This window comes from Diceros bicornis, chromosome 3, assembly GCF_020826845.1.
Source record: "Diceros bicornis minor isolate mBicDic1 chromosome 3, mDicBic1.mat.cur, whole genome shotgun sequence".
NCBI lineage: Eukaryota > Metazoa > Chordata > Mammalia > Perissodactyla > Rhinocerotidae > Diceros > Diceros bicornis.
Window position 1 is genome coordinate 24732277 of NC_080742.1, and position 18081 is coordinate 24750357.

Genomic DNA, 18081 nt, shown 5'->3' on the forward strand with positions numbered 1-18081 from the left:
AAGATTTTAAGCAGAGGAGTTTAATGATCTCACATTTTAGGGGGAAAAAATCAAGCTGCTAAAGACACTATGACTCTATGACAGCAAGGCAAAAGCAGGAGTGGGGAGACTGGTTAGGCAGCTGTGGTCGGTGTTCCAGTCAGAGCCAATGGTAGGACGTGAACAATGGTGATAGAACTTGTCAAGAACTGTGAAGGGCTTTTTCCCATCTTGCAGTCTAACAAATTAGCCTGCCACAGTTTCAGGGATGCTGGCAGAAGATATGGGACTCCTGATTCAGAGACAAAGGGCTTTATTACGCAGCCAGCACAGTAGCCAGTGTCAGCATTTATGTAGGTTCCCCAAGTCCCAGTTTCCACTAGGCAATGCAAAGTGGGCTAGGCAACACCTGCATAAGCAGTAATCAGGACAGAATCAATGTTATTGCTTTTTCTTTTTGCCTTAAGATTGAATATGTTACAGCAGAGCACTGTTACTGATCCTATCCTTATTTAAAATGTTGGTATTGTGTTCATGATGGGTCTTTAGCGTTAATTATTTTCTTTCTTTTTTTTTTTTTGTGAGGAAGATTAGCCCTGAGCTAACATCCGATGCCAATCCTCCCCTTTTTGCTGAGGAAGATTGGCCCTGGGCTAACATCCGTGCCCACCTTCCTCTACTTTTTATGGGACGCCGCCACAGCATGGCTTGACAAGCAGTGCATTGGTCCATGCCTGGGATCCGAACCTGCAAACCCTGGGACACCAAAGGGGAGCACATGATCTTAACTGCTACGCCACGGGGCTGGCTCCTAGCATTAATTTTTATTTTTAAAAAATGTTGCAATAAAATACCATTTGTCTTGATTGCTTAGTTTTTGGTGCCCCATTAAATCTGCATCTCAAGAAAGTGCCTCACTTGCCCCTTCCTAGTCCCAGCCCTGCCCACCCCTAGCAGGTCTGGGTTGGATGGTGACTTGGCTGTCTGTAAACAACAGAGCCTAAAATTTGAGTTCTTCCCTCTCCAAAGTTCCTAGTTTACTAGGTCTGGTGCAAATGAACTTCAGCCACCCTTGGAGATAGGGAGACCTTGGTCCTATTCTTAAGCACCTTTCTCCTTAAAGCAGCTAAAATCAGGGTGGAGAGTAAGGGAGGAATCAGGCAGCGTGGAGGGAGAGAGTAGCCCCATGCCAGTGAGTAAGGCACATTTGCAAGCACGCAGCAGCTACTCATGGCTCAACCAAACAAAGTCCAATGTTTCTGTGCACCCAAAACCCTAAATTGGATGGCAAGGTCATCATTACTGTCACTATTCATTTCAACTTTGGGGACCCCTTGACTCAGAGGCCAGAGCCAGATAGCTTTCTGTCTGGGGCACATGGTTTGTGCACTTCAGCTAACTTGGCTTTGACTTGCACAGCAGCTTTTTAAAAGGAGTCCATCTTAATCCAGGGCATTTGCTGTCTCCTCATGATAACATCTCTTACGCTCTCGCTTGGTGTTAACATAAGAGCCAGGGAAGTTTTCCAGTGCTCCAGCTGATTGCAAGAATTTATCTAGATTTCTCTGCTTCAGTTTCTCACTCTTTAGTGCAGCACCTTTGTCAGCATTTTAAACCCAATCCAGGTCAGTAAGAGCCCAAATACTAGTCAGTGCTTCACATCTATAGTTTCTCAGAGCATTTTTCTGTTTCAGGGAACTCTCACAGAGAGGACCAAAGCTCTTTTTTTTGCAGCCATGTTCCACTGTAAAAAACTGAGACCTCGTCATCTTGGAATGGCTCTAAATTTGGTATGAGAGACTACAGCAGGGGATGGGCCCTTCCAGGGCCCGGCTGTTGCCATTCTTCCTTAATTAGCATTATGCACCCTGCCCCCTCATCTCCCGAGGGAACCAGCCAAAGTTCAAATGATTCACCGGGTTTCTGCCTTCTCTGAAGGTCCCTCTTTTCATGCTCAGTATAGGTGCATGTCTCGGTAACTTTTACGTGAAAGGGAGTAGAACTTTCTGCCCACCCAGGACCTGAATCAGATTGGGGAGGAAATCCACCCCACCCACAGAGGAGAGTTAGCATCAATTACAGCACCAGTCCAGCAGCTCTAGCTGAACCTACTTCCTGTTACTCAGCCTACGCCCCCTCCCCAAATCCTCCTCATTAATAGGCAATAAAGTGGAGCACTATGTATTGCCTGGTTGGCCATACAATTTGGTCAGTATGTTTGCTGCTCATTCTCACGGACTTCTCTCAAATCCTGTTAATAAGCCCATGAGGCCCTCATACTTCCTCTTTGAGAAAGCCATTCCAGTCTCATTGCCAAAACTGTCAAAGACTGTAGCGTTTGAGATTTTACTCCACTTACAAGGTAACATGTTAGCCTGCCACAGTTTTGTTGATGCTGTCAAAAAGGACTTTATGACTCAAAACAATAGCAGTAGCCAGAGTGCCAACATTGCCTCTGGTTCCCTGAGCTCCACTTCCCACAGGCTATGCAAAGTGGGCCGGGTGACCTCTGCACAGTCAGTGGTTGCATTACAGGGGAGGAACTGTGAGATCAGGGAAACTGAATCTGTTATAGTGGATGATATGCTGGCCCTTTGCTCCACCTGCTTGCACTATCTCTATCTTCTAAGCCTCTTTGCTATATAAATATCCTTGAAAAGAAAATCCAAAACAAAGGCAGTCAGAGCCTCTGCTTGAAAGACATGTAGAAGCACAAGAGACTATAGAGAATTATCTTCCAAAAGAACCAACAGAACTTGCCATTGGATTGGATGTGTGGGTATAGGGGAAATGGCAAAACCAAGGATGACTCCCAGATTTTTGGCTTGCACAGTTAGATGGCATTTGGTGTCACTTACTCAAAAGGAGACCCTTGCGGGGAGGGATCAAGTTTTGCTTATATATTAATTCTGATATGCCTATCACACATCCAAAACAATATGCCAATGGGGCCGGCCCTGTGGCATAGTGGTTAAGTCTGCACGCTCCACTTCAGTAGCCCTGGGTGCGCAGGTTCAGATCCCAGGGCAGACTTATGCACTGCTTATCAAGCTGTGCTGTGGCAGTGTCCCATATAAAATAGAGGAAGATGGGCACAGATATTAGCTCAGGGCTAGTCTTCCTCACAACAACAACAACAAAAAAAAACAATATGCCAAGATGGCAGTTGAATATATAAGTCTGGAAGCCCAGAAGATTGGTTGGAACTAGTAATAAATATTTGAACATCATCAACATAGGAGGTACTTAAGCCATGGAACTCGATGAGATAGTGAAAGGAAGAGAATCCAACTGAGATGTGGGACACTCCAGTACTTAAAGTTCAGGCAGAAGAGAAAAAGTCAACAAAGAGCTAAGACAAGGAACTGTCAGTGATGGAAGGATATGTCCAGAAAGCTAAAAAGAAGGAAGTGATTAACCATGTCAGATGTTACTGGGAGTTTGAGGAAGATGAAAACAGAGCAGCATGGACTGGTAGAACACAAAGAGGCAGAACAAAGAAGTATAGATAAATACAGATTCTTCAGTGAGTGACTTATTGAAGGAATTGGACAACTGAAACTATGAGGCTGATACTTGAGCTTTGTAAAAAAATTAAAAGGTGTCAAATTTAAAACAGGTTTATTGAATAATATGCTGCATAAACTATGACCAAAATGCAACTTTAGTTCTGCCTCCCATTGTCCCTTTAGCATTTAGTGAGAGTAATCATCCCGCACCCCTGGATGAAAATTCCGGTGGATACATTCAAGCACTGAGTGTTCACCACATGTGAGGCACCACTCTGGTGCTGGGCTAGTGCAATGAATGAAAACACTCACGATCTTGGTGTGCTGACTTTGTGAATGAATTCACACAAATTTGTGTGTTGTTAGGTAACATATGGCCCTACAGTCATTTTCAATGTAAAACAGTCTCTATTAGGAAATTAAAATGCCAGTCCTACGTAATTATCAAAACCATATCTTGACTTAACATTAAATCTCACTTTCTCCTGAGGTCTGGCCTGCCTTGGGCTGAGAGACTGCATTGGTTGACTTCTTTCTCCTTGCTCACACTCCCCAATCCACCCATTGCTCTTTCCCTCTCAGCTCTGGTTAAAGAGTAATAAGGAAGAAGTAGAACAGTCCTTATGTGACTGGATGGCTTATGATCTCTAAGTCCACAGTGGTTAAAGATACATCCTTGGGAAACCTGGAAGATGATTAAAGGATATTTTCATGCAATCTTCAGAAATTTTCCACTGGCCTTTTTCTCCTGCAGATCCTTGAGTGAATTGGCTGGCCATTCTCTATTCTGAGTTGTCTCTTATGGCTCCACACTCAGTCCCAGGGCATCCAGATATATCCCTCCAGCCTCTTTCTGTGGAGGACTCCAGGCTCCTCCACATGGGCCCAAGACTACCCATGATGGTTCTTGATAGTGTGGCCCGTGCATACTATTCACATATCCTTTGGTTGATAAAATCTTAAAGAACTATCACAATACAATAACAAGTCTCTGTGCTCTGCTACAAAAGCTCTGCTTTTCTCACCTTCTAGATTTCCAAGACAGGAATCAGGCTCCAAGCCAGGGCATCCTCCTCCTGCAGAAAAACCTCAAACCCTCTGTGAATGCCACACTGAAGCACTCCTCTGTAGGCTTTAAGTGAGGAGACAGGCACAACCCTCCCAAAGGGATGGAGGGTATAGAACTCACAGCACAGCTTTTCCCAAGGTATCCGCCTCGTAAAAGCCTCTCCTCTCCTCTCCTTGTAATATCTCAAAGTGTGTGAGGAGTTTCAAAGTTATAGAAAAGTTTTTAGAAAAAGTTTTCTTGAAAATTTACACATTTGAACTTGTCTTACCCTCACTCTACTATCTGATATCTATCATATTGGATCCACAGTCAAAACTGAGGCATGAAGAGTACAGTTCTAATATCACATTATACATATATGTAAAAAAACAAATTATACCAGTAATTGGACTTGCTATAAATAACACAGTTTTGATTTATCAAGGCTTTTAAATCATGGAATTAGATAGTAGAGTCTTTTCTGAGAAGTTGACAAAAGGAAAAGGAGCTTGCAATTTGGGGCCAAGTTGGAGGGCACTGGAGTGTTAAGGGAGACAAGAGCTTTAAAATAGTGAGGATGGATTGTGCTTTCAGCATTTGAAGTAAACTAGCGTCTGTGGAATTATGCTACAAGTGTAACCGGATTTTTTTTTTTTTCTTTAATCCAAAACAGAATGAAACTTTCTAAAGTTATGTGGCTTCTCCTGTTAATTGTTCAGTCTTCAGCTTTCTTTGATTAAAGAAGGTCAGACACTTTAGGGGGTGAGAAATTAATAGCACTGCCTGGGGAAAAAGGAAAAAGAAATCTAAAATTACTCTAGGATTTACCATAGCTACTCTGAGTAGAAACTGATAGGAGAAATAATTAATTTCCATTTTTCAGTACAGAAAGTGATAAAATATGTAGAATCTAATTTGGGATTTTCCAGAAAATCTATGGGAGCTGAAGCCAGGACAAATGATCAGATCAGAGAAGATGGAGAGAGAGCAAGAGAATGAAAAGAAGAGATAATAAAACTTAATTCTGAGGTATACTTTCAGGGGAAGCAAACAGGGAGAAAGTGGAAATTCTCTGTCAGGGATGAGTGTATAGAAGCCTTGAGAACAAAAATATTGAACAGTGAGTACTTCACGCATCAAAATTCCAGAGAGATGCCAATGAAATAATTAAGAGTAGGTACCCCAGAAGAAAGTTGATAGTGTCCCCCAATATTGAGTAGGGAAACCAACAGCTGATGACAGAGCTCCAAGCAAGAAAGAAAGTTAGAAAAATGTAAAAGGACCAAATTTGTTTATAATATAGTGAACCTTAAATAAGCCAAGTTGATTGACTGAAACCTAATATTAGCAATCTGGTCACTTCATCATTGAATATTGATGTTTCACTATTTAAGATTCTGACTTCAGTGATTCTGAAGAAATATCTTTATACAAGTATAAAGAAAAAAAAAAAAAACAAAATCCGTGTGAAGTCTTGACAAGCATTCAGGAGCACCCAACACAAATAGTGTTTGCTTACAAATCCTAAGCAATATTTCCATGAACATCCCAAACTTGGAAGACCTAATATAGTTATTGTACTCTATTCTATAATAAGAACAGAACTGTGGATGACTCTGGGTTTTTCAGTTTGGTCTTTTTTCAGTGGTTTCTTTAATTGGCCACCTGACCGAATTTACAGCCAGACACTTAACTAGGCAACTTTTTCTTGTAGGTGCAGACGACAACCATGTGCATCTCTGTTAGCCTGAGTGGCTTCGTGGTCCTGGGCTGTTTATTTGCACCCAAGGTGCACATCATCCTGTTCCAACCCCAGAAGAATGTGGTCACACACAGACTGCACCTCAACAGGTTCAGTGTCAGTGGAACTGGGACCACATATTCTCAGTGTAAGTATGGAACTTGGCGCTGACCCCTTCATACATAGCATTGTCGTAGGGAGCGGGCTGGGAGGTAAGCAATGAACAGATAATACGTGTCCATCCCTATGAACAATCTCAATTCAATTTTAATAAGTACTGGTTCAACCACTGTGCCAGGTACTATGCTAGGTGCTAGGGATACAGTGGTGAGCAGAAGTCCAAGTTTCTGTCTTGGCAGTATATACAGTCTAGCAGGGAAGACAGACATGAAATCAGCAACTGAAATTAGGATTTTTGACCATGTTGTGGATTCAAAGAACCTAGTTTCTAATATATTTTGAGAATCTCTATAGCAAGGAAACCTGTTTAATTTTGTTATTGACAGAGTTTCTTAAAAGTATTTTGCCACAGTTAAACCAACTAATATCCTATGGAACATACTTCAGAAAATGCTAGAATAGATCTTTCTCCTACTTCAATGACACAATGTTTTTTCAGCTGAGAAGGCAGTGTGAACTGAAGGATACGAGGATAACTCCCCTGTCCAAAATTCTCTCTCCTACTGGCCTGCAAGTATCTGAAACACTATCCTTAGAGAATCATTCACTTAATTCTTTAGAGTCCACTAAAGCACAAATGTACCTAAGGGGACAATCTTTTAAGCCATTTTCAGCTAATCTGTGGTATGAAGCAGGAGAAATTCACTGACAGAAGGATGAGGAGAAAGGGGAGAGTGGAGCCACAAGAGTGGGAAGGAGGACGGGAGTGACAGAGACAAATGAATGCTTTACAATTTTGCCTCGAGTCAATTAGAAAGGAAACTTCAAAATAGCTCAGCATCACAGAGTGAGCAATCGCATTAGTGCCCCAGTTTCTCCAGCAAAGTATACAATTTAACAGGGCAGCCATTCCCTCAGCAAACAAAGGGAAGCCTGACGGCTGATAGCACACATTCAATGATGCACTGTACATACCACTCTTGGGTCGTGAGCTGCTATAGGGGTGGGGATGTTACTGTCTTTTCAGCTACATTTCCAAGTGTCATGATGGTTGAGTCTCAGGACATGGTAAAACTTGTGAAACAATTTTCCTTGGATCTTAGAGAAACCTGATTATTTCTTGAGCAAACAAATCTCTTTTCTAGCAGCCCAACTGTAATAGCTAGCTAGTCCAGACAAGAAAGAACTGGCAATGACTAATAAAAACAACGATAATAACAACAGCTAACAGAAACATCATTTATTGAGTGTTTTCTATGTGCTGGATATTGTGTTAAATACTTCATATGTGTGTGTGCCTGCACGACATCTTATTTGATGCTCCCAACGCTTTGAGATTAAGAAACCTACCCAGGGTCACACATATTGAAAGTGGCAGAACCAGAATTTAAAGTCAGTTTCTCTGATTTCAAAGCCAGCACACAAACTACTGTATCGTACTACTTCACCCAGAATGCAAGGTGGGAAAGTTCCCATGAAGCTAGGTGCTTGGTAGGTGTTACAGGGAGAACAAAAGGAAGCTTACCCGGGGCTGCGCAGCAAGATTTACCTCTGGGCAAAAATAGTCTTGTTGATAGCTCAGAGCTCTTGGTTGTTACTGGAACAACTTAGCAAAGTCCATAATTCTTCCACAGACATTGCTCAAAATCTCATATATTCAAACCTCAGGAATTTAGAAATGGCGGCATTTTCTAATACATATACTAGGATAAATTCCTGAAGGGATAACCATGGCATTTTACCCAATCAAGTTGCTCTTTAGAATTTCAGAAATATTCATAATGTACTTTAACCAGAACGGACCTGCTTAAGCTTTCACTCAGTATGCTAATCTGCTAGTGGCCCAATTAATACTCCAAGGTAGCCATCTACCCAGCCTAACATTTTAGGACTATTCTGTTACTCAATGAAATTTTAAATAAATTATTTTTCTTTAGAAAGTTATAAATTTAGACCTCATTTTTTCAGCAACTTTCTTCTAATTAATCCAAATTGATGAATTAATAAAGAGAAGTATTTGTGTGATATTTATAGGCATTTCAAAGTGCATAAGTAACAAATACATTGATCTTTTAATTGTAATTCTATATCTTTTATTCAAAATAGTTTTCTATTTTTGGGCTCATGTTATCCCATGAGTACTAGATATCACAAGTTCCATTTTATAGGTGAGAAAATAGAGGATAGAAGTTATTTCACAAAGATATATAATGATAATGATTCAAGAGTTGATACTGAGTTTCCTGACTTGTGATTAATATCTTTCCCATTTTAATAAGTTGGGACTATTGTCATGAAATTCATTCATTCACAAAACACTTGAGTACCTTCTATACAATAGAAATTTCTAAGCACCTGTGTACCCAGTAGTGACTAGGACAGAACCCCTGATCCCATGAAGCTGAGTGTCTAGGGCAGTGTTTTTCATACTGTAGAGTGTAACCCATTAATGGGTCACGAAATTTATTTAGGATGTTTGGCCAGCATTTTTAAAAAGAAAACAGAATAAAATATATTAGAGTGCATTATATGTAATAAGGATAAGCAGTATTTCATGAAGTTTGCTCCAGAGTTTACGTGTATGCACCAGGTCCAGGTAAAATGTTTATTACTGTGCACTGCGATCAAAGAAGTTTAAAAGCCACTGGTCTATGGGATCCGGTCCTTTGTATGAACATGTTACTCACCCACTATGGTGAAAATTTAAGCAACTGGTTTAATATCTCAGTGCCTCTTTCTTCCATTATATCTTCAGCTCAGTTTATATCCATTTCCCTCCTGAATACTGGGAGGTATGTTGTTTTATAAATCAAGAAAACTCCTTAAACTGCTTTGAGTTCATTAGCTAAAGTATATAGTTTACTTAGGTTGTACATAATTTATGTTCTTCTGTTAAGTATTATGAAAGAATTTTTTGTATTGGGTTATTGTTACTTATATTGCTGCTGGTTTTCTGACTTGCTTCCGCCAGACATAAACCAAAAACCCCATGTATGGATGACAGTAAGCTAGTATAGCAACAGGGTTACCCACACACATACACACACACACATTTAGTTATCTATTCTCGCATAACAAACTTCTCCAAAATTTAATCGCTTCAAAACAACAACCCTTTTATTATCTTTCATGATTGTTTGGGTCAGGAATGCAGGCAGGGCTTGGCTGAGCAGTTAGTCTGCTCTATGAGGCCTTGCCTGGGGTCCTTCTGTGGTGTCAGCTGAGACTGAGCTGATCTGGAGGGTCCACAATGGTTTCAGTCTTACACCTGGCACCTTGATGAGACACCTGGCCACGTGGGATCCTAGAGAGCATGAGAGATTCAAGGGGAGGGACATAGACCCCACCTCTCAAAGAATTTGTAGCCATTTTTATTATGCCACACTCTCCAAATCCTAAATCCAAATCCAGTACTGCACTCTTATCAGAGATTACAGTAACTTGATACACTTAATCCTATGCAATGCCGAGAAGTCACCTAGACTGGCAGGTGCAGCCAAATTAATTTCCAGTTAATTTTCTGGCAAGAGAGTAGCAGAAATACCACATTGCTTTGGAGCCTAGGTGAACTGAACTCTCTGACAGCAGCTAAAGTGGTTGACAGCGGAAAGAATATCAGTATTGGATTTTAAACGCTGAGCAGTTGCTCCAAAAAGATGGAAAAGCATCAACAAACTCAGAAGCAGGCATGGAGGAAAGAATATGGTTAAGGACATCTTGGAAAACTCACTGTTTTAGAAATGTATATACTGCTAGGTGCAAAAGAGAACAATTTTAGTTGTATCTGATTAACTATACACAGTGGGAGTCAGAATAATAAAATAAAGGAAATGTTAACTTTTCTCCATTAAGTATACCCATAGGCCAATGGCTCCCAGTGTACAAAAAAAAAACCTCTTTGAAATGGAGATTCCCAGGCCCCACCGATAGATACTCTGATTCATGTGGTCTGGGGCAAAAGAAATCTGGTTTGTAACAGATCCTCCAGCTGGTTCAATGGAAGTGGTCCAAGGAAAACATTTTGAGAACCTTGGCCTAAACCATCCTGTCTACTTCATCCATAGGTATCAGTGCGAAGCAGGGAGGTCCTCTTAGATGACCCTCAAAGAGGAAGCAAGCACTGGGTTCGGAGAGGGAAAGGTGTTCTGAACTCCCATCCTTTGCCTCATGATGCCAACAGCCACATCCCCATGCAATTATTTCTCCAGCTCCCTCTGGAACCCTCCAGAGAAGGCATTTCTGGCAAAGAAGCACCTGGCCACTCAAAACATCTCCTGAAACTGGGAGTGCTCCTTCCAACAGCAGTGTAACTCAGAGACTCTGAAATCCTAAATTTATACTTGTAATGCTGCTCCCACACCCACACACATCAGCAAACATTCTTTGTATTTGGATGAGAAAGAAAAGAGGTCATTCTTTATTTTGTTCAGCTTTAGAAGCAAAGGGGCTTCCCAGCGCTGGTTCCCAAAGACATGCAATCAAGAACATATGCTGGGAATGTAAGTAGAACTGCATGATTTTGAAGGAGACAGGCTGGATGTACACATGAGGTTACGCAGCATAAAACCCTATAGGACCCATGCAGGTCAGAATGTTGTTGATACTAATATGTGTTTGTATCAGCACAGACTGGAGAGAGAGAGATGAGAAATGGACTGTGCCCAATAGTCTTCAGAGCTATTAGGTACCCAGACTTGGTTCCACAGGGATGTGTGTTTCTCTTGCTCATGGCGATCATTCAGATGTATGTATGTCATTATCATTAAGATCAGCCAAAAGTCTTCTGCTAACTAATGATGCCCAGCTTTGGGTCCCCGAGGAGCTATAGGCATATGGAGATTGATTTCCTCTGCCAGAACCTTATTCAGCAAGTCACTTGTCTAGGTAGTAATGTGTGAACTGCTCAATTAATAGAATTATTCTGTATTACAAAGCATTTTCACATTATAAAAAGAAAGCAGTAGTATAGAAAGATCAAGTGAACAGTCTTTTAGAGTCACAGTAGAATTTTCCACAGAGCTACAGCTACAGAAAGCAAGCACATGAGGATCAGACTTTGCACTTATTAATGGCCAAGCCTTTGAAGATACCCCTGGGAGGAGGGGGCAAGCCATGTTCAAGTCTGAATATGACTTGATAAAAGAAAAAAAGATAGCACATAACGCCCAAGTTTTTTCTCTACAGTGCAAGCCCAGAGAAACAGCATCATATATCTGCACTTTACAGTTCAGAAAATCCCATAATGACACTAGGTACTAGCCTGGCCAGACAAATTAGCAAGTTATTTGGTAACATAGACTGAACTGACTGTCTTCTTCATCACAAGTGTAAGTATATTATAAACATAAATCCTTGCTGGCCAATGCACGAAGAGCCTAGGGTACCCAGCACGTTAAGCCATCTGCTTCCAGTCAGCATGTGCCCAGTGCATCCAGATCAGATAGATGTCAATCCATTCTCCCTTTGGAAAGGAAAGTCCACAGTATTGCTGAGAACTTCATCCCATTCCCTTTCACTCCCTTCCACTGTGAAATCTCTGATATAGCAATGCCACCAAACCAGGGGCTAGTAGTGACATCATCTGCCCAGACAATATATATTATCAGCAGATGAACTTCTGGAATGGGACCAAGGGGCCCTAGCACAAGTAAAATTAAAGTGATGAGTAAGAAAACAGGGTCAATGACAAAGCAGGAGGACACGGCAACAGACAGCTGGTGGGAATTGAATTCCGTGACCATAGCATTAAAATATCTAAAGAAGAAGACATGCTGGGAAAAATTATGTGGGGTCACCAGGAGCAAGGAAATGGGACAGATGGGAACAAACTGGAATGTCTGTTTTGTTTAAATGTTTACTTTTTTCCGAGTCTGATATACTACACAGTTTTAGTAACACGCTGATTCTCAGGAACCAAGTCTCAGCCACTAAATTGACTAACAGACTTGGCATCCATAAGAATCTATTAAACAAATATGTTTAGCAATGATTGAGGGTGCAGTTACCTGAAAAGATAGGGTCATTTTCTCCAGAGCCTGGCCAGCCTGTGCATTGCTGGGGGAAGAGAAATGGATTTCACAGTGCGCAACAAAGCTGCCACTTGGCTGCATTGATCTCCGATGCTTCACCAAGTTTGTGAAGCAAAATATGCCTTTTGATGAGTGTGAATTGCCCTTTTGTGATCAATGGTGGAACTTACTAGGTCTTTTTCAACTATCTTCAGTTTTCACCTTGAATAGCAAAAGCACCACCTTAGCGGAGAGTAACTAACAGCTCCTACTCACCCCTGCTCCCAGGAAAGCCACAAGTAAACCTGCACATGTCTTATTTCTGACAGAAAGGATGATTATAGAAATCTGCTTAACTGCGCTTAAGAAAATGGGCTAAACTTACACCATTAAAAATCTCGTGAGAATTTCATTAGAATAATAGCAAAAGCTTGTCACAGACACACACACGAAAATGATAGTACTTTGCTCTCCCACAGATTTCACTACCTTGGGGAATAACAGATGGGCTAATATGGGGGCATATGTAAAATATTTATGAAAGGCAAAGTAATTGAGATGGTAACCTCATAAAATAGTAATTTCCTCTACTATATTCAGCAGCATGTACAAAAATGAGAATATTTTTTACATAATAAAATAAAATGCACTGGCAAAAGCTACAGATGAAACAGTAAAAGAGAAGCAGAAAAATACAAGTGATAGTTCCCTTCAATTCGCTAAAAAGTGGTTAGGTTAGTGGTTAGGGGAAAAATATCTGCAGGAACAGACTTGTGGATGTTTCTGCTGTTGTTATTCCTTGTAAGAAGACCTTGAATTTGTATCCTCTTCCACTCAAAGAGTTTAGACATTCTAAGAGGGCATGCTCTTTACTGTCCCAATGAAGTAGATGGCTCAAAGTCATTCTGTGAACGTCCATCATGATATCCATGCGGTGCATAGCAGAAGATTATTTCAAACTATAACTTAAGGATTTTCCCACGCAGCTGCCTTTGCAGCCCCTGTACTTCTTACCTACCTAGTCAAAATATACTCCATTTTTAAGAAATTAGAATGCAATGAGCAAGTGGAACATAAGATCACACTTAAGAATAGCATTCATCAAGTTCCACACTAGTATGGGAAACAGCTGAGTAGGTTTAGGATACAATCTTTAAAAATGCAGATAGAGGGGGTATTAGACCAGTCCAAGGTAGACAGAGAGGGGCATCAGCATACCAGCCGCTGGGTTCTCCTAGACTTACCCTGTGACACATCATTCCTCTTCAATCTCTTAAAATAAAAACCAGCACAGAAATAATAAAACTTGATCCTGGAAAAGGTGAAGAGATTAGTCAAAATGTCCAAGGCAGCATGCCTGCTATGGGATGCTCCCAGCCTGGGCCAGTTCTCTTTGCAGGGCGTTGGTGGTCAGCGCCACAAGGTGGCGTGAGACGCAGAAAGGTCTACCTCTTCTCAAACAAGCTGCCCACGGGCCTCACATTTGCTGGTCATTTCTTCAGGTTAAAAGATTATTTCCTTCTTGAAACTTCTATTGGCTCCCATATTCTTTGAAATGCAACCATTTATATAATCATTCAGAAAATATTTATAGAGGGTCTAGTCCCTGACCAGCAACAGGGACAAAATAATAAAAAGACAAGCAGAGACCCTGCCCATTTTCTAGTCATGAGTATAAGACATAAGACACTAGTCAAAAAAAAAAAAAAAAGCAGTTTTAAACTTGAGTAATGTGACAGAGAGTAACTGGTTGGCCACTTTAGATTAGGTGGCCTGAGGACAGCCTTTTTCAAGAGGTGACATTTCAGATGTGGATAACAAGAGGGAGCCAGAATGTGATTAAGAGAGGGAAGAACATTCCTGGCAGAGGCAACAGCTACTGCAGAGGCTTGAAGTTGAAAAACAGATATAAACAGATAAGCTTTTGAAAACAAAAGCTAAAGCGGGCGGCGGGGGGGGAGAGGGTGACAGGCAATTAGGTGAATGCAGAAAGATAGGCATGGTCTGAATCACCTTTGGATTTATAAACCAGAGTAAAGACAGCACAAAGGGAAACCATTGGAGGTGTGTAGGCAGGTGACTTACATTTAAAAATACTCTCACTGCTGAATAGAGAACAGGAGGGAAGCTGCTGTATTGCAGGGAAGCAAGAGTGGAAACAGAGATACCAATGGTGCAGCTAGTGCAGTAGCTAAGAGTAAGGTAATGTGGCTTGGCCCGGGGTGTGGATGCAGAGATAGAAGCAGTTGGATGTGGGGACAGAGTTGATTGGACCTGGTGATAGGTCTGACCTGGGAGGAGGAACAAAAAAGGAAGGAAGCATAAATGCTAGACTTTTGGTTGGGGTAACTGGCCCTATGATGAGACCATTCACCTAGGAAAGGAAGAGTAAACAAAGACAGGTTAGGAAATCACGAGTTACTCTGTGGCCACTTGCGTTTGAAATGTCCATTAAACATCCACGTGGAGATGTCAAGCAGACAGCAGGATAGAAGGAGGCTGTAGCAAGAGCACATATTGAACATCCTGGAGTGCTCTCCTAGGTTTCCAGTGAACTGTGGTTTCACTTTACATCGTTCTTTCTCTTGCCTTACTTAGCTTTGATGAAGCTAGAATTAGATTAAGTATATGAAGAAACTTTGCAAAGAATAATGTAAAGCTTTCACATTTAGAATTATCATGACTATCATTTTCCATCAAATATATATCTGGCACACACTGTGTTAAAATGTCTTCATTGCAGAAGTTTCAGGAAATGTAGATTATGCCATCCCTGACCCCCAAAGATACTGTAGCTTTTAGTGGGCTCATATTGTAAAGAAAATTGAATCCCTTCCTAAAAATGATAAAAGGAAAAAAATCTCCAAAAGAGTTAGCATGTCAAACGATTCCACTGTAACCTTAGGCAGCCACACAGACTTCACTATAGATTTTCTCACATATCCAGCCAAGTAATCAATGCAAAATTGAGAGGTTGTAGTTTCCCTAGTGGTGGGCCTGCTGAAAGACTTCAGTGCCCCAGATATGGTGAATGCTCGCCCACCAAATGCCACGTAATCTCAAATTTCATAATTAGTTTCTCCTTTGTGTTTAAAGAAATTCCTATAAAAATGCAATTTTATGGGACAAGAATATTTCCACTCCCAGGCATGAATACTTGAGCATGAAATTTGTGCATCTGATTATGAACTGAGAGATATACCCTTAAGGAAGGGACAGCTGACTGGTTAGTTTGACCTGGGCTGTGGTCAGGTAACCAAGAGAATCAGCTCTTTCTAGGCAGAGAATGTCCAGATGGACAGGCCAAGCAATGGGGCATAAACACCTCTAAAAGGTAATGTACGACCATCTCTAACTGATTTTCTTGGCTACATAGTTTCATCCCATGGAGAATGGGGCTCCTTGCTTCTGTTCTCATTCAGTAAAAAGAAAAAGCATTAAGGATGAAATAGATATAACTTAGCTGTTCCTAGATTTCTCATAGAAACAAAACCTTCGAAACAACAAGAGCTATGAATTGTATCTAGGAAAACTAAGTGCCATAAAAAGAATGAATATACATACCCATATTATACTCACACCCTGACGCTGTTGTCACTATTGTCATTAACAAGAGCATCATCTCTTTGGAATGTCTTCCTTTCTGAGAACTGTTATGAAATTGAAGTTCTCAATACCTCAGCCCTTGCTAGAGTTTTTCACTGAGGTTATCCACTTGAACAATGAAAATATTTCAAACCATTGTCTAAGGCAGTGGAGTTCACAGATGACTTGTGGGACTATATAAGAGTCATCCTTGCTCAGCGAGAACAAATTAAGGCATTGAAAATGGTAATTAAACTATCTTTAAGAAAATCGTGGCGAGCTTTCAATTTTGCACATTGTATTTTAACCAGTTTACAGCTGACCAAAGCTAATTTTAAATCCAAAGTGACTTCTTTCAACAATGATTATGTTCTTATAAATTCTCTCTCCAAATAGTAAGACATTAGTGGAGGTATGTGCCAGGATACAAACCAATTTTGAGCAGACTATATTTAGAAAGTTCACCTACTACAGCATTAAATCATTAAGCATTTTCCAAAGCCAAGTTAAAATGAGTTTTTAACTTAATTTTAACTAGTGCCTGGGATTCTCTGTGCCATTTCCTATGTGGCCCACTAGACTAACACTGAACTTTCTCTCCTGCTTTGTTTTCCAGCCTCTGCGAGCACGTATGTCCCCACGGTGTGCAATGGGCGGGAAGTCCTCGACTCCACCACCTCATCTCTGTGATTGTGAAGGCAGTTCAGTTCTTGTGTTTTTAGACTGTTAGATAAAAGTGCGCACATGCAGCTCCAGAATATGGAAACAGAACAAAAGAACAACCCTAGTACCTTTTTTTAGAAACAGTACAATAAATTATTTTTGAGGACTGTACAGTATATAGTGATGTGCTAGAACTTTTTAGGCTGATTTTAGTGCCCCTGTTATTAACAATTCTCCAGAACATGGAAATAACCATTGTTTACAGAACTGAGCAGTGGTGACAGGGTCTGACAGGGTCAGTCTACTAAAAAACATGGTGGCAATATTAGGTAACTTTTTTTCCTATGAAGTTTTTTGTAGGTCCTTGTTGTAACTAATTTAGGATGAGTTTCTATGTTGTATATTAAAGTTACATTATGTGTAACAGATGGTTTTTCCCAGCACAAAATTAAAAGCATCTGTATTAAAGTAAAGATATTGAGAATAAAACCTTCAAGGTTTTCCAGCATGGTGGATGATGGCTTGTTCTTTTTGAATCTCTTCAGGTAATTTGAATATGCTGACTTCAGATCATTTCTACTTGTAATGTTGGAAGAAACTGTCTAATTGTGCTTCTTTTCACATCTATGAGCACTTTGAACACAAGTTGTTACTCTGCTAGAGAGTTGTAAGCAGATCAAGACTTCTTCACAATCACAATAATCAGAAATTGACTGATGATACCGTAAATATCGGGCCATTTCAGTGGCCAGATGACAATACACATATTGGTTTCTTTAAGCCACGCTGTATGGCAGCCCAGAATTTGCCCAAATAGGGCTCTGAGGAAAGAAGGAGAGTGTTCCTACATTCTGGACGCAGAGACTGTGGCCTGCCAGGGAAGGTTTGATGGCTTTCATTTATAAAAACAACCTTAATTACTAGGAAGGAGACTGGGTAAGCAGCCTGTCATTCCACTGGAAAATAACTCTTACCATTCATAGCTGAGTGAGGCAATAAAAACGCAGGACATCTTATTTTCCAGTGCTTTTCCAAAGTCCCTGTAACAATGCTCAGGCACACAGGCTTGTCGCTAAACTTGAATATTTTCCTAACCTAAATAAAGAAGTGAAGAGGGAAAGCCTGAATAAGCTAAAACTGGCTTATTCTTACCAGTACTGTCCTATTTCTCCTTGTAAATCTTCTAGTCACAAATCATTTATTAACGTAGGAAAATTGACTAAGAAGCTAACTATCTGCCAGGTCCTATGCCAAGCGCCATGGATAGAGAATGTACTTGATTCCTACAGCTGATGTAACAACTTACCACAAACTGAGTGGCTTCAAACAACAGAACTTTATTCTCTCACAGTTCTGGAGGTAGAAGTCCAACATCAAAGTGCTGGCAGAGCCCACCCCCTCAAAACAACAGAACTTTATTCTCTCACA

At 40.7% G+C, this 18081-nt stretch overlaps 1 protein-coding gene across 1 annotated transcript in view; it reads left to right on the top strand.

Annotated features, from left to right (window-relative positions):
* Positions 1-16680, top strand: part of GRM3 (glutamate metabotropic receptor 3) — a 97755-nt gene extending 81075 nt beyond the window's left edge. Inside the window, exons 4-5 of the mRNA XM_058524679.1 lie at positions 6251-6425; positions 16607-16680. Of these exons, the coding sequence (XP_058380662.1) occupies positions 6251-6425; positions 16607-16680 (249 nt within the window). The remainder of the gene's footprint in view (positions 1-6250; positions 6426-16606) is intronic.
* The last annotated feature ends 1401 nt before the right edge of the window (positions 16681-18081 follow it).